The 27,147-nt window shown below is 40.6% G+C and overlaps 1 protein-coding gene across 22 annotated transcripts in view; it reads left to right on the top strand.

Annotated features, from left to right (window-relative positions):
* The window catches only part of ADGRL2 (adhesion G protein-coupled receptor L2), a 242,637-nt gene that overhangs the window by 85,586 nt on the left and 129,904 nt on the right, over nt 1-27,147 (top strand). For all 22 annotated transcript variants that reach the window (XM_081008513.1, XM_081008505.1, XM_081008506.1 and 19 more), the window contains one exon: nt 2,174-2,354. In XM_081008513.1, coding sequence (XP_080864639.1) covers nt 2,282-2,354 — 73 coding nt within the window. In that variant the 5' untranslated portion in view covers nt 2,174-2,281. The remainder of the gene's footprint in view (nt 1-2,173; nt 2,355-27,147) is intronic.

The following is a 27,147-nucleotide window of genomic DNA, read 5'->3' on the forward strand; positions in this document are numbered from 1 at the left end:
GTCTCTTTCAGGGCTGGACAGGGTAGGTTGATGGTGAGAATTCATAATAACTTGTAGATTTAACTTGTAGGGGGTTATAGATCAGAGTCGAGCATCCGCCGGCCGGGATTTGAGAGAGGAGACTCTTTGTCTTCTCCTTTATTACAGCCTTGTTCAAAATGATAGAGTTGCACACACATGATCAGCTCTCTCATTCCCCCCCCTTTTAAACCCCAAATTTATTGATGCATGAAGAATCATAATTATGCTTCAATACTAAAATAAAAATAAAAATCAGAATCGTAGATTCTGTGTGCCTAGCGTGCACACATGCAACAATCAGGCATTAAAAGTGCAAGAGAAACACCACCAGTAAAGTGAAGGATGGGTTAAGTGCAGGAGATGTTATGACTGACAATGGAAAGATCACTATTAAGCAGCTGATGACCGCAATCCTAAGCATACTTACGGCGAATTAAATCACAGTGAAATGTACTTCTGAATAACGTGGTTAGGAATGGAATGGGTTGTGGATTTCTTTTTCTTTCTTCTTCTTTTTGATAAATAGGTCCGTCCCCCACTAGGAATAGTCCATAGGTCCCTTGCACTGGGATAGTCAAAAAAAAAAGGGGGGGGAGCTTTATTGTCCTTTATATGCATCTGCCCAGATATTCTGTCTTTATGGCTTTCTCCCCTTTCCTTTGAAAATCTTGAAACAAGAGTTAGCAATTGTCAAAGTGGCCATGTCTGTTCATGGCTGCAAGCTGTTGATACCCATACTATCATTGCCTTAAGTCCAGGGAACCACAATCACTGGAAATATAGTAGTCTTAATTTCTAATGATAGAACTGTTGCATGTAGCAGACTTGGGGACACCACCACCAGCAGCAGCATGGTGGATTTGGCAGAAGAATTATTTTTATTTTCCTCCTCTGGCTGCTTGCAGGGTACTTTTTTTTTTTTTTAAGAGAAACTCTGGAGCTCACATTGTTGGTTTGACTCTGCTGTTCTTTGGCATGGCAGCGAGGAAAACAAGGGCCACCAGAGCTGTTTTGTCTGCGGACTACTTTGCAGACTTAGTTGTTTGCATTTGGGAGGTTGCTTTTGTAGGCTTAGCAGTAGATGTTTTGAAAGGGAGATTAAAGTTCCGAAAGATGTCTAGTGCTCTGCCTCCCTCTGTGCTGTAGAAAGCTGTTTGCTTCTCAGTGAAGGGAAAACAAATGGAAGCACATCAGTTTCACCCTTTTCCAGCATGGCTCTCTTGGACAAAAACCTTCTGCACTAATGTGTGTGCAGTGCACTCCTGTTGTAGGAAAGAAGAATCTCATTTTGTTCAGTGGTTCCTTGGTTAATTTCTAAGATCTGAGGCTCAAATCGGCATGAAAGTCCTTCACTCTAATCCCAAATGTTAATCTGTTTGTTTTACAATTAATTGGCTATAGAGAAGGGGATATTCTGCACATTCTCAGGGATGCTCTTTTCAGCCTTACCTGCCAGTAATGTGCTGGCATGGCCTGACTGCTATTAAGCCCCGAGGCTTAAAAGCAGCAGCTTGCCTTAATGCTGCCAATGGCAAACGGTTTCCATCAAGACTTTGATGGATTGTTTTTGGCTCCTAGAAACCATGTCTCTGCAGAAGACATATTTTGGATTTGACACTGCTGCTGGTCATAGGGGGGCAGGAGCTGCTTCAGCAAAAATGGATATTTTGATTGTATCGTTTCTGCCGCTTCTGCTTTTTGTCTGAGGGGGCGCAGAGCCATACATAATACAAAGGGTGGCACTAGTGATGCAAGTGGAAGGCAGGGAAACTGTGAAGGAGAGACCCCCTGCTTAGTTTCTTTTGGCAGCTGCCCGACTTCCTTGTACGAGTGTTTGGGGTTTTTCTTTTTCCCTCGGCTCGCAATGTTTTAACTTGAGACTTCATGGAAATCCACTTCCCTGGCTTCACCACTTCTCACAGGAACGTGCCAGCATCATTAACAGTTCCTGCCTCAGTTGGAAGATGATCATTAAAACAACCTTTTTTTTTTTTTAACTTGATGGTGGCCAGTTGTTGGTTCTTCCTGCAACCCCTGCCCGTTTTCTTATCAACAAGAGTCTGATCTCTATGTATCGTTTCGAAAACATTTTAGTGACGCGAACATGAGTTGATTTTTATTTATTTTTTTCCATTTCCGTTTCTTTCCCCAGTTATGAAGATCAATGATGTAGACCACCCACTCGAATGACGCTGGACATTTATAACTGGAATCTTTAAGGAATAAAAAGAAGAAATACGTCGAGAAAGGGGGGTCAATAATGGTGGCTTCTGATTGCAGAATGAAAAGGTTTTGGCTACTTCTGATAGTCAGCTTCCTCCAGTGTACAGAAGGTAAGATAAATTCTCTTAAGTTAAAATTTTAAGTTTCTGTTGTGATGAGATGAGATGTGTCTGCTCATGTAAACCATGAGAGTCCAAAAGGACAACATAATTTATTGCAGAAAAGATGCTCCTACCCTAGTGGGATAAAACTTATTTTGGCATACGATGGTATATTTGTCAACTTCTGAAGCTTATTCTTTTGGGCTGTATCCACATGTGATTGACCAATATGATTATACTTGATGTGTATATAATATTTTTCATTTTCATGGCGTACTGTTAGGTTAGGTGAAGCTATTTTTCCTGTGGCTTTTCCATTCCTTTCCCCCTCTCTTTATGAATACCTTTTAAAAATTAATTTTAAGTCATTATGTCCTTGAAATTATGTTTAAGAACATGACTAAAACAGCTTCCCAACTTTGCTTTAACTATTATTAAGCATCTGCTGCAAATTCTAAGTGGCCTCTTATTTAAAAATGTAAATGATTAATGGATTCCTGACAATGGAATATGTTGTCTAGCAAGTGGAGTGCCGGGGTGACTGTCCTTGAGTGGCAGGTGGTTTATTTTTGGATTCCTCTTGTTGAGCCATCTCAAAACGCTGTCCTTGAAAACCATCAAACTGCAAGTTACATAAACACAAGACACAGCAGCTTTAAATATGTATGATCCGATGGAAGAGAAAGTGCATTCGGGGCTATTGCTTTCTCACTTACTGGTCTTACTGACATCAGTGTGGCAAGTCGTTAGTGGAAAATCAGCACTGTACATCTCAGAACTGGGTAAAGTGTAATTGAAAGTGGGTCACCATCAACTTAAATCTCAGTGCTGTTTGAAAATTTATTTACCTACTGTTAGATGCAGTACCTAAGGCTACACTTAAATTAGAAGTGTCTTCCCCACCCCCTTTTTTCGAATAAAATTGTCATGTTCATTTTCACTGGTGTCACAGACCTAGTCATTTGTGCTAGCGTATTTCCTTTCAACACTAGCACAACACCCCCCTGGCACTGTTGCAGTGCCACGCTTGTGTAGCAGGTTGTCAGGATAGATAATCAAGCAAAGCTGCTGCCCAACCTCCATTCATTCCATATAAGTCCCATTGAAATGAATGGAGATTGCATGCCATTGAATTATACAGTGTATCTCCTTTATCTTAGTTCTAATTCATGAAAATCAGCTAAGAGTTCTTAGCAACAAACTAGCTAAACTGCAACAGACATTTTGTTGTTGTATTAAAAGAAACAACACAGGGGGCAACCGATCACAAGAGCTGGCTGGCAAAAATCATGATGGGGGGAAAACTGTGAAGCCAGCCAATGCCTCTACATAGCTCCATCCTTATATCAGACATTGTAATATGTCGGTATATCATGATATTTAGCTGGTGATATTGTCATGATGTTGAAAATCAGATATTGCCCAACTTAGGGTTAGGACCGCATTGCTAATGTAGCGGGTGAATGTAGCCACTGTTTTTATGTGTGGGATCTTATTACGATCTCTTCTGTTGGCATGGTAATAGTCACCCTTCATCCCAGCCCTTCTCTCCTGATAATGTTTTGGAAGGGAATTGAGGAGTTTCATATCTGTGAATGCTCCTGTGAGCCTAGTTGTGTATCTGAGGTGTCAACCCCTGCAAACAGGGTAAAGGCACCGAACGCCAAGGATTGTGTTCCCAGCTCCCTCTTCCCTCCCACATGTTGAACAATAAAGACCACTGTTTACTTCCATGAATATCTTGCAGAAAGCTTTAAAACATTCTATATCTATTTAGTTTAATGTTGGCTCTGTGCTAAGACACGGCTCATGGGCTTGAATTGGAAAAAAGAAGAAGTATCGTGTAGGAACTCCAATTTAGATTTCACGCAGTGTAGACCTGCAATCTCTCTCAGGGGATATTGTCCTTTGAAAACCTGGTTTGCCTGACCAACTTTTAAGACCTCCCCCTGCCTCCCTACAGAGTTGTCGGCGGAGTGTCGAAGGCCAGCTCTGACCAAAAGCACACTTTTCTCAGTTGCGGTTTCATTAGTTGGTAATTTGTGATTTGTCAGAGAATATTGTTATATACGTGTGCTCCAGCTGGCCTTTATGCCTTTAGTAGAGAATTAAATTCTTATTTTCCTGTGGAACTGCAGTTTATAAATGAGAGGTGATGTACTATGCAGCCACCTTTACGAAGTAAAGAAGTTAAAAGCTAATGAGAAGCTTAGATGTCTACATGTAACCACTAGGTGCCCTGAGTAATTACTGCAATGCCTTTTTAAAAAAGAAGAAGTGGGGGTTGTTTTAGTGATAAGAAATTCCTGTGAAATACTGCAGAAGTATTGGGAACATTGAAAGCTTCCCTATTACAAGGCACCATTTGGGCTATCCATTTAAAACAAAATCATGCCACTTTAAGCGGTCTTGTCTACCCCACCCATAGGAATTGCAGTTGGTTAAACGTGCTGAGAATTGCTAAGGAGACCCCCTATTCCCAGAGTGATTTAACAATCAATGTGTCTCCTCAGGGAACTCTGGGAATTTTCGCTCTTTAAAGGGCGCAGAGGTCTCCTAACAGCTCCCACCCTTAACAGGATTCCCAGGATTATTTGGGGGAAGCCATGACTGCTTAAAGTGGTACGATACTGCTTTAAAGATATGGTGCATATGGGGCTCAAATCAGGCAATCTGTCTCTAGACTCTTATCCAAGATAGAATCTTAGAATCAAAGAGTTGTAGAGCTGGAAGGGCCATTTAGTCCATCTCCCTGCAATGCATGGATTTTTTGCCCAATGTAGGGCTTGAACCCACAACCCTGGGATTAAGAATCTCCTGTTCTGCTGACTGAGCTGTCTGGGGATATTGACTATTCAAGCAAGTCCAGAAGACTTTCCCATTGTCTGCTATGTGATCTATTAACAGGAAATTCCAGGAACTCAGGGTTGGGAACCTCTGCATGAAAACCATGTGTGCATAGCACAGGTTTTGACGCTTCCTTTTATTCTTGTACATCATAGTAGGCTCCCTTACGTTTCAGTGGATGCAGTTTACTTCCCTCCATTAAATGGAATGGAGAAGATGGTCTGCATATGGACAGGGGTAGCCAACTGGATACCCTCCGAATCTTGCTGGACTACAGCTTCTTTCATCCCCAGACAACATGACCAGTGATCAAGGATAATTTTTTTTTTTGGGGGGGTGTATGTATTCCAGCAGCATCTGGTGGGTGCTACATTGGCCCCTTGATCTCAAGGTGCTCATGTAGGTTCCTGATCTCAGAATAAATATCTGGATAGGGGTGATATGCTGTTAGATTTTTTACTTTAGAACTGTACAGTTGAAGGGGAAAATCACCCCTGTCTTTTATCAGCGATACTTTGATAAATATTTGAGCTCAGTACTGTAGATAAGATCGAGGAGAAGAAAGAAATGTCAAATAGCACTGTTTAACAAGCAATATTTCGAGGGGAGAACATCATCTGCATACATTAGGGATGGAAAAAGTGAAATGATGAATTTCCACCATTTCCGAGCTAATTTTCATTTCCATTTGTAGCATTTCAAATTCATGTTGTTCTCATCTCTTATTTTTCTTGCCTTTAGTTGCCAGCAGTTGCCAGAGGCAATTTTTGATGCTTCAGTACCGAATTGAATTCTTTAAAATAAAAAAACCCAACATTTCTCACTTAAAAGAAAACTGGGAAAGAAATTGGGAAGAGTAGACGGAATGGAGCCACATTAATTACAAATTCTTAAAATAAATCAAATATTGTGGTTCTCTGTTCTGGAAAGGAATACTAATGTGGAGGTAGCTTCAAGCCAAAGCAGGGGAAATGAATCTTGCTTTATTGGATAGTCTTGCAAGTTCTGCTTAACAAAAAATGTAATAGGCTCAGGTGTAGCTATGCTGTACCAGACAGAACTATATGTGGGAAAGCATCAGGAGCAAAGGTGAATGTGGGATTGAGTTGTATGGGGCAGGAGAAGAGGTTCCAAGATGAAGTTTATCACCCAACAGGCCCTTCTGAAGAACTGGGATTTTGGATTTGTGGCAGTTGAGGTGTAAATGTGAGGCAGAAAGTGAACACCAACTGTAGCGAGCCAGATGAGTTTCTTAGTTCCTGAAATCATCAAGGAACCCTGATATGAAAGCTTCTATATGGGTAAGGGACCTGAGCTGCTGTGGACTATAGGTGCAAGGCAGCTTTCTTGGCTAGTGTGGGGTGCCCTCCTTTGTCATATATAGGGATGGGAGATCTGATACATCCCTAAATAAAATTCTACTACAGGCTCGAATCCCCTTTGCACTTGTAGTTTTAATGGACAGAATGAAAAAAATGAACCACTGTGGGGGCTATAAAGGCAGGTGCTGGTTCAGGAAAGGTAGTGATGTTTTCTGCATTATCATCTGTCAAGTCAACAGTCCATTTCACCATTTCTAAATTACTAGCTCTAAAAGCCCATGTTGCTATGAATACAAATGGTGCTATATCCCCACTCCATTGTAATTGGGGTAGGCCTGGAGATAGCTTTTTATCAGTAGATGTGTGCTACATCCTTGGATGAGGAAGGTATTTAAGCTTCTCAAAATGGTAGGATGAGGAAGGACTCCAGTGGTTTCAGAGCCATTAATCCCATAGGTGTCTGTAATATTAAGTGTCTGTAATGTTAAGGGAACCACAGTCAATACCACATTCATTACCACAGTAATGCTTTTACAAGTGGGGCCCACTGCACTTTTCGAGTGTAAGGAAGTGTGGTGTAACAGGAACAAACTTCCTAACTGGGTAAATGCCATCTGGATTCTCCTCAAGAAATGAGTAGCAATTCTGCATTCCCTGCATAAAAAACACATCTCATCAAAATGCATTGGAGGCGCATACTCAGTTAAAGCATGTTGTTCTTTGCTAATGTGTCCAGAAAAAAAAACCTAGGCATAACACGCTGTGTAGAAGATGGAAGAAAAACATAGCAAGAATCTACATCTGGTTCAGCTCCTGATAAAGCATTTGCCAGATACTGTTTTAGAGGAGCTTCCTGACAGGGACATTGTAGTCTTGTTTTAGTTGTAAATAGATAATGGTGTCTGAAGATATCGGGGGAAAAGGAAACTACTCAAAAGTGAAGAAATAAAATAGAAGACGTTGATGTTCTCAATTTTCCATCTTCCTTAAAAGTTATTCTTTTTTTATTGGAGTAATATGAGCAGTTTTTGTTTTGAAAACCACAGCCAAGGTAATAAGTTACATGAAGCAGCAAGTGCCTAGCATTGCAATGAAAGAAAACAAAAGAATAAAATATGTGCTGTTCTAATTCACATTCAAGGCAATAAAGCTGATGGTAAAACTGGGACCCCAGCACACAAGGGAATGCTTGCTTTCCCACCTGCAGCTTCCCTTCCACTACCCCTTCACATCTGTGCACCAGTTAGCTATAGTTGGCGCCAATCGAATCATAGAATTGGAAGGGAATATGAGGGTCATTTAGTCCAACCCCCTGCAATCCAGAGGGACACGGGTGGTGCTCTGGGTTAAACCACAGAGCCTAGGACTTGCCGATCAGAAGGTTGGCGGTTCGAATCCCCATGACGGGGTGAGCTCCTGTTGTTCGGTCCCTGCTCCTGCCAACCTAGCAGTTCGATAGCATGTCAAAGTGCAAGTAGATAAATAGGTACCGCTCAGGCGGGAAGGTAAACGGCGTTTCCATGTGCTGCTCTGGTTCGCCAGAAACGGCTTAGTCATGCTGGCCACATGACCCAGAAGTGAGATGAGCACCACAACCCCAGAGTCGGTCACAACTGGACCTAATGGTCAGGGGTCCCTTTACCTTTATCCTGCAATCCAGCAATCTTTTGCCCAATGCGGGGCTGAAACCCATGCTCTACTGACTGAGCTATCTATGGTGGTTACATACGGGAATGGAAGAATGAAAGTTCCCCACTGTACATGCTGTGGCCCTGATCAGATCAGGCTCATACTAACTTCCTTGGGTGATGTCAGCTGAAAATGGACAGCCATGGCCTTCACGTTTCTACTCAAGTAGCTGCTTGTGTCTCTGCAGTGACATAATGCTTACTTCTTCATCCCGTCCCTATACTACCCCACCTCAGGAGTGGCATGCATGCAGTTGATCCTGGTTTGTTTTCACAACAGCCCTGTGTGGTAAGTGCAGATATTTGCAGATGCTAATAATCAACCTGCAAATGGAGTATGAACAGATCTCAGTGCATAGCTTTCCATTTTGAAAGCATGCAGTGTGTGTGTTTCCTTTTGCAGCTTTCCTTCCTAGGAAGACATGGCCCTGCAAAAACTGGGTATATGAAAGAAGAGGAAAAACGGTCTAGGCAGTGTAGAATAAGAGACAAACCTGACAACTTCAGTTTGTGAATTGCCTTTTGTTGTGCTTCACTGAAGGAAACATTGTTTAGGAACTTAACTAGGAAGTCTTTGCCTTTGGCAGTCAAGGTATATATTAATGCAACTTTGCTCATAATGTGACTCAGGTAATTCTAAATCTTGAATTTCAGTGAGCTACATAGCTTCAGCTGTTCCTTGTTAGACACTCAGTTATAAACTTTGCTTAACACATTTGCAATAGTGGAAGCCATTTAACAGCTCTGGGTGCTCCATATACAAAGAATAAAAGGATGGTAAAAATTTTCCAGCAAAGCGGTTGAGGAATAGTTTGCTAGTGCTAGCCCAATTTTTTTATATTTCTGTAGCCCTCTAAAGTAATGCTTCAATTTACTACTTTTCATTGTGATAACCTTGTTCAGTCACCTAAAGAATAGCTCCATGGCCAGTCACTAGAATTAGATTGAATTGGCTTAGCTTTCTTGGTTAGACACAGTTGGTTAAAGGTATCTTTAATGCCATTTTTAGCCTGTAGTTGCCTCTTGTTTTAAATTACCTGAAGATTTGAGGTTACATTTCAACCGCCTATGCATGGTTTGTGCCTAACAGCTCCTGTTTAAAAGGAGTGGTCCCCAGTATGTATAGTGCATGAATATTTATTTATATTTTTTAAAAACAGTTGTGTTCAAAGTTGAAGTTTGTAACTTTCAAGGGAGGAGAATAGAAAGGAAATGAACAGACATAAATTTAAATTAAACAACAACAAAAAACCTAGGCAAATCTTACAGATAGCGTAACAAACAATGTGTCTTTTAATGATTTAGTTGTGGAGGTGAACTTGAGACCTGTTTTCCAGATGGGTCCCATGAACTGTTAAAAAAAGGGAGAAATTAGTGTATTGGAATAATCCTGTTTCTGATTGAGCTGTAAGTTCTGTTGAAATCAGCGGGATTTACTATAGTATCTTGTAAATGAGTTTATGAGAAGGATTTGGGACAGAATGCAAGGAACTCTAGCTTAAAGTCACAAAACTTTGAGAGTAAATAATAAGTGAATAAGTCAGAATTGTAGCATAACCCTTGCGGAACAGATGAACTTAATGCAAGTCACATATATCATGTTATGACTGTTGTTGCCTGCCAGGGCATAGTTACTTTATTTTTTTTTTACAATATCATACAGCATTTGTTGTCTACTACTGTATAAAACCATTTGTGGAATTTGTGAAGCTTCAAACATTATGCATAGCTCTTGCCACAATAAATCTAGTAGTTTTTAGACATGGGTGGTGCTGTGGTCTAAACCACAGAGCCTAGGGCTTGCCGATCAGAAGGTCGGCGGTTCGAAACCTCGTGACGGGTTGAGCTCCCGTTGCTCGGTCCCTGCTCCTGCCAACCTAGCAGTTCGAAAGCAAACAGTACAAGTAGATAAATACTGTAGGTACCGCTCCGACGGGAAGGTAAACGGCGTTTCTGTGTGCAGCTCTGGTTCGCCAGAAGCGGCTTAGTCATGCTGGCCACATGACCCGGAAGCTGTACGCCGGCTCCCCCGGCCAATAAAGCGAGATGAGCGCCGCAACTCCAGAGCCGTTCGTGACTGGACCTAACAGTCAGGGTCCCTTTACCTTTTAACTTTTGTTAAAACAGATGAACAGACTATTCCTTCTTGTGCATAGAATGGGGCTGAATGGCTGTATCTCTGCCCCCACTCCTGAGGTTTTATGGTGCTGCACAACTCATTTCAGACATCCTTTCTTTTCTTTTTTTGGATGGACATCTTCAGGGATCTATCTACATCCAGGGTTTCAGAATGTGGCAAAAGGCTACATGAGTGGATGAGTGGCCCAACATCCCTTTTATACTCACGGAATCATAGATTTGTAGAGTTTGAAGAAGACTCAAGGGTCATCTAGCTCACATCTGGTCCAACCCCCTACAATTACATATGTGAATGGGTTGGTTTGTTTCTTCAGTACACAAGGAAAAGTGATTAGAACACTGTTTTGTTTTAGAATTTTGGAATGCTCATCGTGTTTGTTGGGTTGAGGAATTAATATCATCAGAGCTATTTTTCCTTCTCACTTCTGCACCTTCTTAGGAAGCGTTAGTTTATCCCCCAGTAAAATCCGAGCGTGGTAGATTCATTGAATGGCAAGGTGTTTTTGACCTTTAGAATGCTAAGATGTCAAACACAGTATAATGAACTTGCTTGCTTTTCTTACGTTTATCACCTGATTTTGTTTTTGAAACCTTTTGTTAGCAGTTTACCAATTGGGAGTAACATAACAATAATTATATATTTATTATTATTATTATTACTATTATTATTATTAATTGAATTTCTATACCATACTTTATCCGAAGATCACAGGGCAATTGATAAGCAAATCAGCAGTAATCCTGAGACTATGCCAAGACAGAAACCTTGCTCACTTTAATAAACAGAGCAACATCATATTTTGAGATGGTGTCAATTTTTCTCTGCCTCCGAAAGGAACCTGAGCATCTCTACTAAATATGAAAATTCTGTTGTGCTAAACCTTTTTTGTGATTTCATTATCACTACCCACTGACTTTTCTTTGAAAGAGAGTTGTAGGAGTGTCTGCATATACCCTTTTTGGTACATGCAGATCATTGGCCTCTGCCAGAGTGATACTGTAGTTGTTTTTAACAGAAGGAAAATAGAGAATCTCCTAATTTCAAATGAGATTGAACAATCCTAGAGAGAGGGGTGTGTGGGTGTGATTTTGGTTGTGTTAAAAGGTACTTTGTAGATGCTTTCCTGCTGTCGGCAAAGAGGTGTGAAAAATTAATTCTCGCAATGCAGTCCCCCCCCCCCCAACTGTGGAACAGTGTTGGAAAGGAAACCAAATTGTGTTATGTGTTCCTGTTGGTTTCCTAAGCACTTTCTACTGGAAACAGCACATATAATTTAAATGCCTTATTGCATAATTAAGAAGCCTAGTCTAGGAAAAGCTATGTACTTTTTTTGTACAGTTCCCTATACATGTAATATTTTAGAACAAGAAATGTCCTTGTCTTGGAGATTTTCTTTCGTGTCCAAATCTAAGAGGTAACCTCTATTTCACTTTTTTTTAAAAAAAACATTCGCACTTAGGGTACTTTCAGTTATGAAAATTACTTTAGTGTTCAAGCAGTAAGGTTTCCTTGCATTGATTGTGACATGTGTGCATTTTTTGGCATTAAACTCTTGAGCATAAAAGTAAATCGTCAATTGGCTGTCTGTTTGTCAAGTACAGCCTCAAGAGACAGAGGAAAGCTAGCTTGAGATGTTGCTCCATTCTTAACAGTAGAAACAACTGGTTATAGATTTCTTTTGCAAGCAGCTTGCCCTCCTTATCAGTTATGGATTTACTAGAATGAACAGAAAGTGTTCCATTTGAAATGTGGAGATACAAATGAAGTTTTGAAACACTTTGGCTTCATATTCCTATTTCCTTCCTAATGCATCCAATTGTGATCTTTTTCCCCTGTCCGAGCAGAGGAATTTCCCCTTCTCTCTCTCTCTCTCTCTGTGTGTGTTTTCTTACTATGTCATCAGATGACAATCTTATTCAAACAAGATGTTTCTTAGATGAATTTTAATTATATAGTCTAGGCTCGAATGTATATTTGGCACCATAATTCTGTTTGGGAAAATGAGGTTTTGTGGCCATTTAGAACTGATTATGCATTTCAGTGGGTTTGATATGAATCTGCTCTTAGTAAACAGAAAAAAGTACCCTTGTTTCTTGTCCGTTTTCATTATTTAATTTGCAACAGATGAAGCTGGCATGCATACAGATTTCAACAGTGATGTAAGTTATTGCCAATTAAGACTGATGAAGTCTTGAAAACTTAATTTTTATTTAAATGATTATTTTCCAGTCTTTTTTTCACCAGTGCCCCCAAGGTTTGGTTTACAGTTAAAGAAAATATGAAGTTGTAAATACAAACATCATTTCATTTATTAAAATAGTAGGCGGTGAACACTTTATAATCTCTACAACCTGTTGTGAAGTGTATTGTGAAAGAACTTCAGTTGCAGTTTTGAGTTAATTACTGGATGCATTGTTTATGATGGATTATTTAAAAAGTAAGTGTGAGACGATGTTAAAAGATTCGTAGAATCTGAAGTCAGGCCTTTTTGAGTCAAAAATATATGTGGTTTATCATAGTTTGTGGAATCAGTCTGTCAGTAAATCATTTTATTTGTACACCACATTTCCAAAGTTAAAACCATGCTCAAGGTGGCTTACAACATATAAAAGAATTACATAATTGCAAGCATAACAAAAGTAGATATAAACAATAAACACAACATCAAAAAGTAAACAACCAACTTGAACAAGATCCACATAAATTGTAAGAGCTAAAATAAATGTCAATAACAGCAACAGCCCTCACACCAAACAAAGCCCCCTAAACAGTATCCAAGTCTGCTTAGCAGCCTCAGCTTTTGTAGCTGGAGTCAATCAGGGCCCTGCCTTCTGAGGCCAGGTGGGAAAAGGCTGCAAGGCAGGGAGCAGGTCTTCCACGATGCACAGCCAAGATGGCCTCTAGCCTCTTTAGCAGCCTCAGCTTCATAACAGAGTATGTCTGCATACAATGGTTTTCTGAGATACAGTGCATCTTTAAAGGACTTGAGATAACACTGGCTCTTTTCTTAGAATATAACCACATCATGTAAGATCTATACATAACTATTTGCTTAGTAACTTCATCAGTTAAATGATTAGAGCTGTAATGATTGGAAGGCTTCTGCTGAATTTACTTTCAAATAATCTCCGTTTAGCTTTATGTGCAAACCAGGAATTTTGGTTTACAACAAATGACTGTTAGGTGTTAAAACCAATTTCAATTCATGGTTTATGAAGCTGGTTGGTTTAACTACCATGGTTGCGTAAGCACAGTTTAGTGTGAATGCACGAACATACAGGGTCCTGGAGAGGAGCTTGTAGCCACCAAAGTTTGACTTTAGTGTGTTGTTTGAACCAAGGCTTGCAGTTAAGCTCTGTCCTGACTAACCACTAGCAGTAACCATGGTTTGTTCTAGGTTTGGCTTAATGTGATGTACAACCCAGTCCAGTATGTTTACATCATGATGCATGCTTTCATCCAAAATTTTCTTATGTCAGTTTGTAGATGACAGGAGGCTCATTTAATACTTTGCTTTACTCTGATATTGCTTAGAATAAGAATTTTTTGAAAAGGGTGCTTTCCTTTGTTGCTATTTCTTTTCCTTTCTTTTTTTGTTTGATGACAGAGATCTGCTTTATTTACCATGGCCCTGCCATATTTCATTCTGTCAGGAGAGTAGCTAATTGACTCACAGCAAAGATCAACTGGCGATAACTGGGAAGCCTTTTGCTAGAAAGGGTGCGGCTAAAGAGATGAGTACTGGTGACCCTGTTTCTGGTCAGACTAAACCATTGAGATGCTGATCAGTGTGCAGCAGTGCATTTTAACACATTCAGAGATGTTAAGCAACAGTAAAACTCCATAACCGTTTAAATGACAGCAGCTGACTATTTGAATTAACTTTCTATTTGGCTTAATTTGGGGTCCTAATTATTCCTAACTTACGTGAATAGATTTCAATTATAGTATACTATAGGGATTTGTAGCTAAGGCAACTGAAGGAATCATTTTACCTAAAGTACTTTTGTTCAACTGATTAAGGCAGGTTAAATGGAAGGCTAGAAAATGTGAAACCTCTTTCCTTGAGGGGACCTAAAAACAATTGCTTCAAATGGCACCAAGGAAACAAATGTGGTGAAAAAGAAGTTTGCTCTCCCTCTGTTGTAGAGAGCCCAAGTCTTCTTTGTTAATGTATCACATAATCCTAAATAAATTATCCATTCACCTACCCTGCAAAATAGAGGGTTTTGTTGTGGTTGCTATAATAAAATTGATAGCAAACAACTGGAAATGGAGAGCTATAATCCAGTAATTTAAGGCTGTGGTCCTATGGCACACCTAGGAGGAAGTAAGTCCCATATGTATAAAAACATAGCAGAGAACTGAAGTCAGTCCAGGTCTATAGCATGCTGAAGTGCTTGTGTGTCTGCATTCACACATTTTCAGGTGCACAGCTATATGAACAAAGCTATGCACTCTCTCTAGTAAGTGAGCAGTATGTTTTGCATTTCTTATGCTCCAGAACCAGAAGTGGCTCACTGGATGGAGTGGAGCCACTCTGGTAGTTCCCACCAGGTGGTTTGCTGTTAATTGCCAGGAGGAAGAGGGGTCATGTGGCATGGAGGTCATTGTGGTGCAAACACACCGGTAAGAGTGGTAGATTGGACATAATAAACAAGTGTCATCGTCCCCCACACAGTGAAAGCGCCCCCGGGAGACCAGAGGATAGAGGCTGCTCAGTTATTTTGCCTTGGCTGCATTTGCCATCCCAGCATTGCCACTCCTTTTAGCTACCCACCCTATCCACTTTGGAAAAGATCTTGATAGCTTAGGTAGGGGAAAGCTATTTTGAATGGGGGGAAATGTTGAAGGGGAGCAGCTCCTTAACATTTCACTATTTAAAAGTTTTGCTTCCTAGGGCCACTTGGATTTAAATATATATATACAGTGGTACCTCGGGTTAAGAACTTAATTTGTTCTGGAGGTCTGTTCTTAACCTGAAACTGTCATTAACTTGAAGCACCACTTTAGTTAATGGGGCCTCCTGCTGCTGCTGCTCCGTCGGAGCACGGTTTCTGTTCTTATCCTGAATCAAAGTTCTTAACCTGAGGTATTATTTCTGGCTTAGTGGAGTCTGTAACCTGAAGTGTATGTAACCCGAGATACCACTGTATATATAGAGAGAGAGAGAGACCAACAGAAAGAAACACATAAATCTAATTTATGTACTTGGATCCCAGAGCCCTGGCTTTTATTGGATCTTCATAAAAACAAGTCTGAAGCTGCTGTTGGTGTGAATTTTGTATTTAGAGCTCCAAGAAGTACGAACTTAAAAAATAAAATAAAAAATCAACTGGTAAACCCTTCACAGAACTTCACTTGATTTCCTAAATAGATATAGAATGGCACACCAATTCTAATAACTCTTACTCCTAAGTAAGTTCCACTGAAATCAATGGATATCACCACTTCCCCTTTCAGTTTAGTAATCTTTTCTAGGCATGGGAAGCAGTGAATGTGCAAACTGTGAAATGGCTTCCTTGACAAACTTGGTGAAGGAAGTTGATCTATGGCATGAAGATAATCCTCCTATACTAAAACAAATCATTGGAGGTGCCCATCAGAATTCACCCAAATCTCTGGATGAGGTGACTGAATTTAGGGTCAGGTCCTTGGGTTTGTAGGCTCCAATTCTTAAACCACCATTAAATTATTGTTAGGAATGCAGGTGTTGTTGAGGAGCTTTAGTGTTGCTTTCCCATCCTTGGGATGCAGAACCCTTGCTGCATTATGATAATGGTTACCAATGCCTTGGGTTGGGGGGTGGGGAGTGGGGCTAAGAACAAGAAATGGAACAATTGCATGCCAACCATGCATACATCTATGAATAACCTATTTCTGACATAAAGTCCTAGTTTTGAAGGGTCAGGTTTAATGTTTATGGCAAGTGAATGCTAATAGTTGATTTAATGCATTGTTTGCAGTGTCTCTGTAAGTTGTTGTTGTGGTGGTGGTGGTGTGTGTGTGTAATATTTGGTATAAATGTTTTCAGGTTCATTTAAATTTTGGTCCTTGTTTCATTTGACCTTTGCAACAGATCAGCACCCACTGTTTCATCACAAGCCCTAGAAGAAAGACTGTCAACATGCACTCTTGTTTCTTTTTTAAAAATATTATTATTATTATTATTATTATTATTATTATTATTATTATTAATTTATTGAATTTATATACCACCCTATACCTGGAGGTGCTATAGCTGCCACCATACAAATGTCTAGAATTGCACTGTTAGTCTGCTAGAGTTAAGTGTGCCTCTCATTTACACGGAAGTAGGAGAACTGTCACCCTGAGTTCCCAGTCTCCTGCTGGTGAGGCCACTGCCAGGAACCCAATCATGTAAAGTTTATTCCAAGTAATAATAAAGGTAAAATAAAAGAGGAGCTGAGTGTGAACAGTCACTGAGAATATCTGGTTAAGCTTGCACTATACAGCCTACTAACATCAGCAGAATCACACCAATCTCCTTGGTCACCACAAAAACCATGAAGTCTTCTTAGGAACTGGAGGGAGAACAACATAGAAGGGAGAATAGGCATTTTGTAATGTTATGGCTTTAGGAGAAGGAGTTGGACTTCAATAGAAATAGCCGCTGATACAGGAAGGTGCTCGCATCACCTTTTGGGACCAGGAGATTGGACTGGAAGGGATGCTAATGAAGAAGGCGATTGCCTGGCAATCTCAAGTAGACTTGACAATGGGTTCTGTGATTGTACAGTAGTACCTCGTGTTAAGTACTTAATTCGTTCTGGAGGTCCGTTCTTAACCTGAAGCACCACTTTAGCTAATGGGGCCTCCTGCTGCCGCCACTGCACGATTTCTGTTCTCATCCTGAAGCAAAGTTCTTAACCCGAGGTACTATTTCTGGCTTAGCGAATTCTGTAACCTGAAGCATATGTAACCCGAGGTACCATTGTATATCTAAAAGTTGAAGGAATGCAACTCTGTTCTCCTCAAAGGAATGATGGCCAAATATCTTGGTGAGGGAGGCTGTGTATTTAAAGAGACGCACAGCACCTGCCTTTGATCAGAGTGTTGCTGGATGGCTTGCTCTTCTTACTGGTTTCTTCCATTTAAAAGTACTCCCGCCCCCCCTGCCAAATGCCAAAATCTTATTACAATAGGAAAATGACCCTTACCATGTAAGCAAAGAAAGTGGTCACAGCTGGTGCCTCCTTTGTGCACAGAATCTGCATGTCAGCAATTGGACGCGGTATTATTTCAGGGTATCTGTGTTATCATTGAATATGAAACTGTTTCCCGATGACAGACAGATGGAATGTTGTGCTGAATGTGTAAATTGGAATTATCGCATCTAGCATTTCTCTTTGCCAGGTGCCAGCTTGCTGCTGCGGCTCGACACTAATGTTGAAGGGGTGCCAGGAGTGGTTTTATTTGCTAATTATCTCTTAGCATCTCGGGCAAACAGCTTGCCCAGGTGTTTTCAAAAGCACCTAGCAGGACAGTGCAAGGCTGCAGGTGCTCGTGTAGTGATAGGACAGCACACAGAATGCCGTTGGTATCCGCATCCATCTGTGTAATTGTTTTATTAAGCTCGGAGTTCTTTGAGCCTATAACGCACTCAAGTGCCAGGCTGGCAATGCTATCGTTGAGCCTCTTGTTCTTGACTTACACCAGCTTTCTCTTAGTACTTTCCCTCCAGCCCCTTTGTTATAAAAAGAAAACGTGAGACGTTCTCTTGCAACAAATGAAGCCACAGGTGTTCTCCCCTCCCTCTGTTGGTATGAAATGCAGATGATGAAAGTGGAAAAGTTGGCTGAAGTTTCCATACTAAATAAGGTTTTTAGGGAACTATGGCCACTCATTAGGGTTTTTTGGGGGGTGTGAAATCAATGTAAAAGTTAGATTTTAAAAATAAAATTAAAAGAGAGAGAGAGAGAATGTGCCACTTTATCGCATCACATATTTGATCTCACTAGTCCTGTGGCCTGCTAACGTAAGCCAGGGTTATTAACCCCACATTGCAGAGTGAGTAGGAAGAAGGGATGGCAAAAAAAAGTGGGCTAGTCACTGATAAACTTCAAGAAGGACACTGACAAACTGGAACGTGTCCAGAGGAGGGCAACCAAAATGGTCAAAGGCCTGGAAATGATGCCTTATGAGGAACGGCTAAGGGAGCTGGGCATGTTTAGCCTGGAGAAGAGGAGGTTAAGGGGTGATATGATAGCCATGTTCAAATATATAAAAGGATGTCACATAGAGGAGGGAGAAAGGTTGTTTTCTGCTGCTCCAGAGAAGCGGACACGGAAAAATGGATCCAAACTACAAGAAAGAAGATTCCACCTAAACATTAGGAAGAACCTCCTGACAGTAAGAGCTGTTCGACAGTGGAATTTGCTGCCAAGGAGTGTGGTGGAGTCTCCTTCTTTGGAGGTCTTTAAGCAGAGGCTTGACAACCATATGTCAGGAGTGCTCTGATGGTGTTTCCTGCTTGGCAGGGGGTTGGACTCGATGGCCCTTGTGGTCTCTTCCAACTCTATGATTCTATGATTCTATGATTCTAAAAAAGAAAATGAAAGTCAAAATTGCTGGTTATGTTTTAAAGGAGCGGCTAGTGAAATACAGATTAATGTATTGTGCTCTTGTGATTAGAGAAATCTTCAAATAAAGCAGTTAAACAATTCTTAAAAAAACAAAAACCAAACAAACCTGAAAAAATAAACAAGAGTATATTGGTTTGGTATATATACACACAGAATAATATGAATTCCTTCCCCCAGCCCTTCTTCTTTCAGCATCCTATTTAAAGGGATTAAATAATTTTAGTAATGCTGTTTTGATCTGCCATTGACACAAAGACATCTCCTTTCTTAGGTTTTTGCCATGGCAGCTCTTTGTGGGCTGGAGTTAATCATTAACAGAATACAACTGAGTTGATAGCATTTTTATAGTTCTTTCAAAAATTGCTACTATATAACTCACTTTTAAATGGCACTGTTAAAAAAAAGAGTTGGTTTTGAGCTGGGGGGGGGGGGTTCTCTTTTGTTCCGTAATCTAAAAATCCAGAAAGATGAATTATCTCTCCTCTGTGTCTTTTAATTAATGAGATGCAGCCTAAGACATTTCGTAAATTCTCATTCCACTGTCTGATTGCTATCCAGTATGCATCTAATGTGGCACATGCTTTGTCTTTGTTGTGGGTAGTTGGGAAGTATGCTCTTTTTGTACTTTTTGCTTTTTGAATGCTTGCATAGGGGGTATGCATTTCTGATTGCTTTGAAGAGCCTGAGGGAACTAATCTATTTATGGAGGTTCTCAAAACATTGGCTCATGACATCACACCATTCTGTGGCTTGTGCTAATCATAATTTAGAATTCAAACTGTGGTTTGATGGCCCAGATGTACAGGCAAAGCAAGATTGACTTGCTGAACAATGTCCTACCTTCGCCCTTCAATTGTCGCTCAGTTCACCTGCCTCCGACGACTCCCTGGATGCCGTCCTAAATGGCTTTGTATCGCCACCTAACTGGCAAAGTGATGCCATGTGTGCAATTGTGTTATCATTGGCCATATACTTTTAACAGGAAGGCTTCCTGAAAATTCCATTTAGTTCAGAAGCTTTTGGGAAGGTTTCTGGTTTATACCAGGCTGTTGAGCTTTCCTTTATTATTTTACCTATTTTTATGCTCTGCTACAATTAATCATTTGGTTATTGGTTTATAACAGAATAAAGTAGCATCATCTGTGAGCCAGTCCTTCACCTTCCCCACCCCTCTGCTTTCCTATCCCTGCCAATGCTCAGCTACAGCTGCTTCTGCTTCTGCTTCTGCATCTTCTACAGATCATTGCAGGCAGGTATTCAATCAGTACAGTTCTGGCCCAAACCTCCCCATGATGATTCCTGCTTGCTACATTGCTCAGCTCAGATTACATGCTGTTGACCTACACACAGCCCCCTAACCCAGCTGGAGTGTGTTGAAAGCACTGTACTTTTAAATTCCACTCTTTCTGATGTGGCTTGGCACTTTTTTTTTGGCTGTGCATTCTCCAGAGTCCCTCAAATCTGCCTGACAGGTAGTAAACTAGAGAGGCATGTTTCCCAGATTGGGAAGAGACTGTGGAAGCTGGCACGTTTGTGTATGTTTTGCTGGTACGGTAGTTCATATTGTTAGAAAGGGTATCTTCTTGAACATCATCAACTTGTGTATTTTTGTGGTGGAGGAGGTTAAACCAGGGTCTAACAGGACAATTCTTATGTTCTTAAGTTGGTGCCACTGGATTCATTTTTAGTCTAGTTTTTATTTTATTTTAAGGGCGTTAGGAGGTCATTGATTGAGTGTTGTTTCAAATTCAGAAACTCAGAATGTGTGTATTCACTAGTGCAGTGGAGGGTGACATGCAGCAGTGGACTCTAGTTAGAAGATGGAAATTGATATTCTACTTGAGTGTGGCTCTAAAAGAGGCTGCAGTGGGATGTTCTATCTTCAGAAAGCTTGAACAGAGAAGCATACTTAGATGCTGAATACATAGAAGGTAGAGAGCATGCTTCTGGAGTAGCATTGGAGTTCTGCTGGTGCGTCTTCTAAGAGTCTCAGCATCTTCCAAGCTCATAATTTAGGATTAATTTGAAGCCAGGGATGGGCAGCCTTTGTACCTCAAGTTAAATAGCTGCTTATATTGCCTCTCCATGCTCTTGCTCAGCAACTCACCTTGAGTGGCTAGAAGCTGTGGATAAAGACCAATCTGTGCTGTTTCTGATGTCACAATTTACCGTACCTTGTGAATTCACCTGTGTCTGCCATTGTGGAACCATAATCTACTGCTTCATGTTCAGGGGGAAAGGAAGACTCCATTTGCAGATCTAGGGTTGCTTCCACCACTGTAATGCACTGTTTCAGTTGGCTGTGCTGGCCGCCACTGCCTGCATTTGTTGCTACAATGCCCCCTAGAACTGAGCCACAGGAGCTGTCTTGACTTGCCCTTGGTCTCACCTTGCTTTTGCTTTTCAGTGATACCACTGCTCACAGCTTGCCTGGAAGGAGATCTATCCATGGTTTTCCTCTCCCCAAGGAATCCGCTGCTGTGGTTGGCCAGCTGTTTATTATAATTTAACTATAGGCTTCCTTGCTCTTAGGTGTGTGGTAGAAGTACCAGAGGTGGTAGATAGCATCGGTGCCTCTTTTATAGAAATTGCATAGATAAGTTTTGGGCTGCACCCCAAACTGGTAGTGATTTCTTGAGAATGCTGTTGTGAGAACAAATAGCTGGCACATACAAACAAGAGTAACCTAAAGCACGTGGCTTTCAGAAACTTCACACCTGAGTTTGAAGTTGGAGATGGCATATTAAGAGGTACTGTGTAAGGTGGGCAAGAGTGGTCTGTGAAGTTATTTGAATATATATATATATATATATATATATATATATATGTCCAGACCTGACAAACCATAGTTTGCAAACCACAATTTCTGATTTGCCAGCCGATTGTAAAATATGGTTTGCCAACTTACTGATGTTGCACCAACTCTTGGGTTAAGGTTCTCAAAAAAACTATTTTGGCATGACCCCTGAACTGAACCACTGGTTTTCCTTGTGAACAAAAATAATGACTTTCCAACAAGGTGCTCCAAGAAAAGGAAGCCAAGATTCTGTGGTTGGTGGTTCTTACTACTTTACAATTAAAGCGTTTTTATACATCAAGGCATAAAGCATTTCTTGAAATGATTTATAGCCAGATGCTGGCTAGAATTCTCATAGTTCACATTACAGATACCTCTCTTTCACTTTTGCCTCTGCATTAACATCAATTAGGTAGCCACATAAATAACGCATGAATAACGGGCAAGAGGGTCTTGGACACCTAAGACATCCTCCAACTGTTAATATCCAAGGGGGGCTAGGAATTTCATTGACATGATTGCTATGTATCATGCCCTCTTATTTTTCACATTACAGATTTACAACCCTTAGAAACTGAAATGTTTAATCAGGAAATACTATAGATGCTCCCATAACTCAAAAACCTTTGATCTAGTTTGTTGGGGGCCACTGGATGAATCTCTAGTGATATAAGCAGGGGGGGCCCTGAGTCCAGATTATGCCGTTGTTGCACTCTCTGGTTGCCACAAAACAATAGGGAAGCAAACACTTGCATGCACTTTCATTTGTTAACGAGACTAAGGATTTTGTGGAGAAAAAGTACAGTGTGCTTTTATTGCAAGCATGGCTTCAGGTGGCAGTTGCTGTTTGTTTTTCTTTCTTTTTTTAATGATGTGTGTTTGGAATCAACAATCTATTTAAAAAGTATGTATATTTGCATTTAAAATTCTAAATACAGAACACCTTTAAAGTTGGAAAGAGCTTAATTAGCACAGCGCACATGGTTGTGATTTGCTTATAATTTATGTAGTTTGTAAGGATAGCTGACAAATTAATGCTAAAATGAGGAATGTAAAAACAAAAAATCCAAAACCAACAACATTTGATTTGATTCCTGTGAAGGAAATTGTTAACTTTGGATGTGTACAGAATGTGTGGCCACATCAGCTTCAGACTGGCGCAGCTGATGGTCCTGGGGATCATGTCTCTTGGAGGATCTGTGAGACTTTAGAGCAGCGGTTCTCAACCTGTGGGTCCCCAGATGTTGTTGGACTACAACTCCCATCATCCCTGAGCTCTGGCCTTGCTAGCTAGGGGTGATGGGAGTTGTAGTTCAACAGCATCTGGGGACCCGCAGGTTGAGAAAGGCTGCTTTAGAGTGACCCACAGGTGAGAAACCTCTCCCCTAACACCAAATGCCCCATTTGGAGGCGTTCCACTGGATACCAGCTTCAGAGCTCCCCCATCTCCAGCAGCCATCTTCCTTTCCACTAGTGGAAGGCAGTGAAGAGGTGACTTTGCTGTAGCCTAACCATTCCCCCCAGTGGCATGGTATAATAGTATCGCAACCCCGGTCGTGCATTGCATAGACTAGTAGAGTGGGAAGTAATTATTATTAACAGAAGAGTGGACTTTGAGATGCCTATTGTGTAAGTGCAGACTGATGGGCTGGGAATATGGTTATATGTGATAAAGGGAATATTAGCCATGTGACTACAAACTGTCACTTAAATTTACATTTCAAGCCTAGATTTTTATTTTAATGTCTAAGGCAATATTCCTGGGTAGAGTTGTATGGGAAAACACATTTTTGTAGCTGGATTGAACTTGAGCATGCTGAGTATGTTAGCCTTTTCTTTAAAAAGGCAGTGTTCATAGGGGTGTGGAGCTAAGCTGGAAAGTGGATAATAACTACTGAAATCTAAGTATTGGAGTAGCTCTGAGCAGAATTTTCACTAGTTCAAGGGGCAGAATTGGTTACATGGTTCCCTGCCTTTTCCCACGGCTAGTAAAAATCATAGTCAGTTGTGCAAAATTTGCATTTCTCCCCTTTTTCTAGAAAACCACAGGATCCTGCTTTTCTTGGCACGAAGTTTTGTGGTCCAAAGAATATGCTTGCTAAGTGGCTAAGGGAAAGAATCATAAAAAAACCCCAACTCACGAAGTTTTCTAATGGCCACCATGGCTTTCTAAACCTCCTCCTATACATCTAAGGTTGTAGATATGCAAAGTGGGAAAACATCATTTTCAGCGTTAAAAGATAATTATGTTTCTTTTGCGTGCTCAGGTAATTTGTGGTTTCTCCCCGAGCTTATCTGAGCAATTAAACAAGAGAGGAAATTACATAAAATCAAGATATACATCATCAACATCAAGCCTGAATAAAGGCATCGTGAAATAAAATATAGTTGCTGTAGTATAAGAATGTCCGTCCCCCCCCTCACGGCATCATGCTTTTTTGTGTGTTTTCCTTTTAATCATTTCCTTTTTTTTTTAATTTTGGCATAATCATATACACATTGCAACTCTATAGTTTAAAAAAAAAATGTCCTGAAAAAAACACTCCCTTTTTTGTAGGTTGTTGAAAAGTGAGCTCTCAAATTATTCTGGCTGCAGCCATATGAGTTGCTCTTCGAAATCAAGTCTTTAGCATAAGACGGCTGCTGCGACGGCATCCTCTTTCATCTTTTGCCCCCTCCCTCCCCCCTGCATTCCCACACTTGTGCCTGCATTTTCCAAAGGTCAAGCCTATTGGGGATGGTCTTGTAAACCAACCCCAGTAATAATGTAATAAAATGCAACTGATTCTGTGCAATATGGGTAGTAAAAACAGCCAAGGCTGGGCCTCTGCTTACCGTTTTCATTAAAACAAAGTAGCAGTGATTTCTTTCTCCTTGCCTTGTCTCCATCCAAAATCTTTAAGTTTTCATCAAACCGAGTTCCACCCATGCTTTCAAAAAGAACCCCAACCCCCTTTTCATGTAGAAAATAAATATATTTCCATTTGTTACATGCACCGCTTTCGAAGCATAGAAATGGTCGGTGCCGCACATGGTATATCTGATACGCTTTTAGGAATTTTTGGTCTGCTGAGCGACGACATTAATTGTAGATTTTAAATCTTGGTATCTAATTGAAGCCCCCAACCTCTGGTGAAAAGGTAATCAGTGTGGATGACTTTGTTACAATAAGGAGCACTTTGTCGCTTTGACTTTGTCAAGAGGCAATGGTATTCTTAATTAAATATGTTCAAATTTTGCCTGTGTTGAGAAACTTTAATGTTCGTTTGAACTAATTAATGGGCTGAATGGTTAGAAGGTGAAATGAGATAAGGCCATCTCGAGTGTCCCAGAGTTTCTTGGAAGCTAGCTTGTGTTCCAAGAAGGAAAACTACATGTATTGCCATTGTAGAAGTATACTGTCCATTATAATTAATCCAGAATGTGTCAGCTAGACTGATGACTAGGAGTGGCCACCAAGACCATATAACACTGGTCCTGAGAGACTTACATTGGCTCCCAATACATTTTCGAGCACAATATAAAAGTGTTGGTGCTGACCTTTAAAGCCCTAAACGGCCTCGGCCCAGTGTACCTAAAGGAGCGTCTCCACCCCCATCATTCTGCCTGGACACTGAGGTCCAGCGCCGAGGGCCTTCTGGCAGTTCCCTCACCGTGAGAAGCGAAATTACAGGGAAGCAGGCAGAGGGACTTCTCAGTAGTGGCGCCTGCCCTGTGGAACACCCTCCTATCAGAGGTCAAGGAAATAAACAACTATCTTACTTTTAAAAGACATCTGAAGGGAGCCCTGTTTAGGGAAGTTTTTAATGTTTAATGCTGTATTGTGTTTTTAATATTCAGATGGGAGCCGCCCAGAGTGGCTAGGGAAACCCAGCCAGATGAGTGGGGTATAAATAATACATTATTATTATATTATTATGTCCATGATTCTAGAATTCTTGCTGTGTTTGGTCTATGATGCCCATTTCATACACGGAGTTATATAATAATTCAAAGTTTTTGCATAGTGGACTTCTTACATGAATCCTTCGATCAAGGTCTATTATTGCTGCAATAGTTTCTTGCCTGACTAAAGCCTTAGTGGATACAGATTATTGGTTTTTCCATCTTTCCTGACATGTGAATCGCTTTCCTTTTTTAAACAGCACTTGTGCAAAAATGTTTGGATGTGCATGGGTCAAGAATTGGGCTTGTATTTAAGCACATGACTGATAGGTTGTGGCTACAGTGGAATGGATAAGCAAATAGTGATATTTGACAATGTGTTAAAGCCATTAACCATGTGTTAAAGCCAACCAATGTGGTTAATAGTCATTTTGGGCTTGAAAGAGCTATGTTGAAATAATCATCCCAGGGCCTATGAGGGGCCCCAGAAGTGTATAACTGGAGACAAAGCCACAACTTGGTTTAGTTTGAATATATCCCCTTGGTAAGTCTGTATTATCCTGCCAACTAGTAAGGGTGGTTTTACCATACAGATGCAGAAAATGGCTGCATGTAGTCCATTCAGTATTCTTAGGTGAGCTTCTGGCTACATTAGGGTTGTCATACACCTGGATTTTCCCATGCATATCTGGAATATTGCAGTCTGCAGCCATATCAGGGTGGAAATCGGGAAAATGCCTGGGAAATTCCGGACGTATGTCAGTCCATGTTCGCATTTCTTGATCAACAACTCTCCCCCCCCCCCCCCCGATTTTCACTGTTTGAAATATGGCAACCCTTAGGCTACATTTGCACATAATGGTATGCCATGGTTTATTATAACCATGGTTTGTTCAATGAACCAACAGTGGTCATAGATGAGTGAGCAAGCCATGGTTTGCTTATTTTCCAGCTGCTCTTGCTTGTGGTTCTGTAGCTTGGTGATAGGGTAGATGTGTAAGTAATCAGGGCTTTTGGATTCAGACATAATGCCAAATCAAGTTAAAACAAACCAGGGTTAGTAAGCCAGCCAAGTCCTCGGACTGAGGGTTGTTGCTAGAAAACATAACACAGATAGTTTGGACAAGTGAACTTTTAGCCATACTTTATATGAGCCATGGCTTAAGTGTTATGTTTGAAACATGCCCCTAAAATGTAGCTTTATTTCTTTGTAAGAAAGATTTTCTCTCTAGAAAGAGCAATAATAATTCTTGCATTAAAATAAATAAATAAAGGGAATTATCTGGGATTCTGAATGTACTGATAAACACATTATTACAAGTATTCTGCATGCTTGATTTTTCATTTTCATGGAATGAACTGGCCCTAACTTCAAAATGTGCCTGGCAGCCGGTGCTGAAATATTTTTTGGTGTGCTCTGGGAATTCCCTGTAGCATTTTGATGACTTTTATTATAGCGCCACAAAGCAGCTGGCGTGGTGTGTAGATTAAAATGAAGCTTTTACAAGAATGATAAA

Source organism: Podarcis pityusensis (assembly GCF_964106645.2).
Source record: "Podarcis pityusensis genome assembly, chromosome: 6".
Classification (NCBI taxonomy): Eukaryota; Metazoa; Chordata; class Lepidosauria; order Squamata; family Lacertidae; genus Podarcis; species Podarcis pityusensis.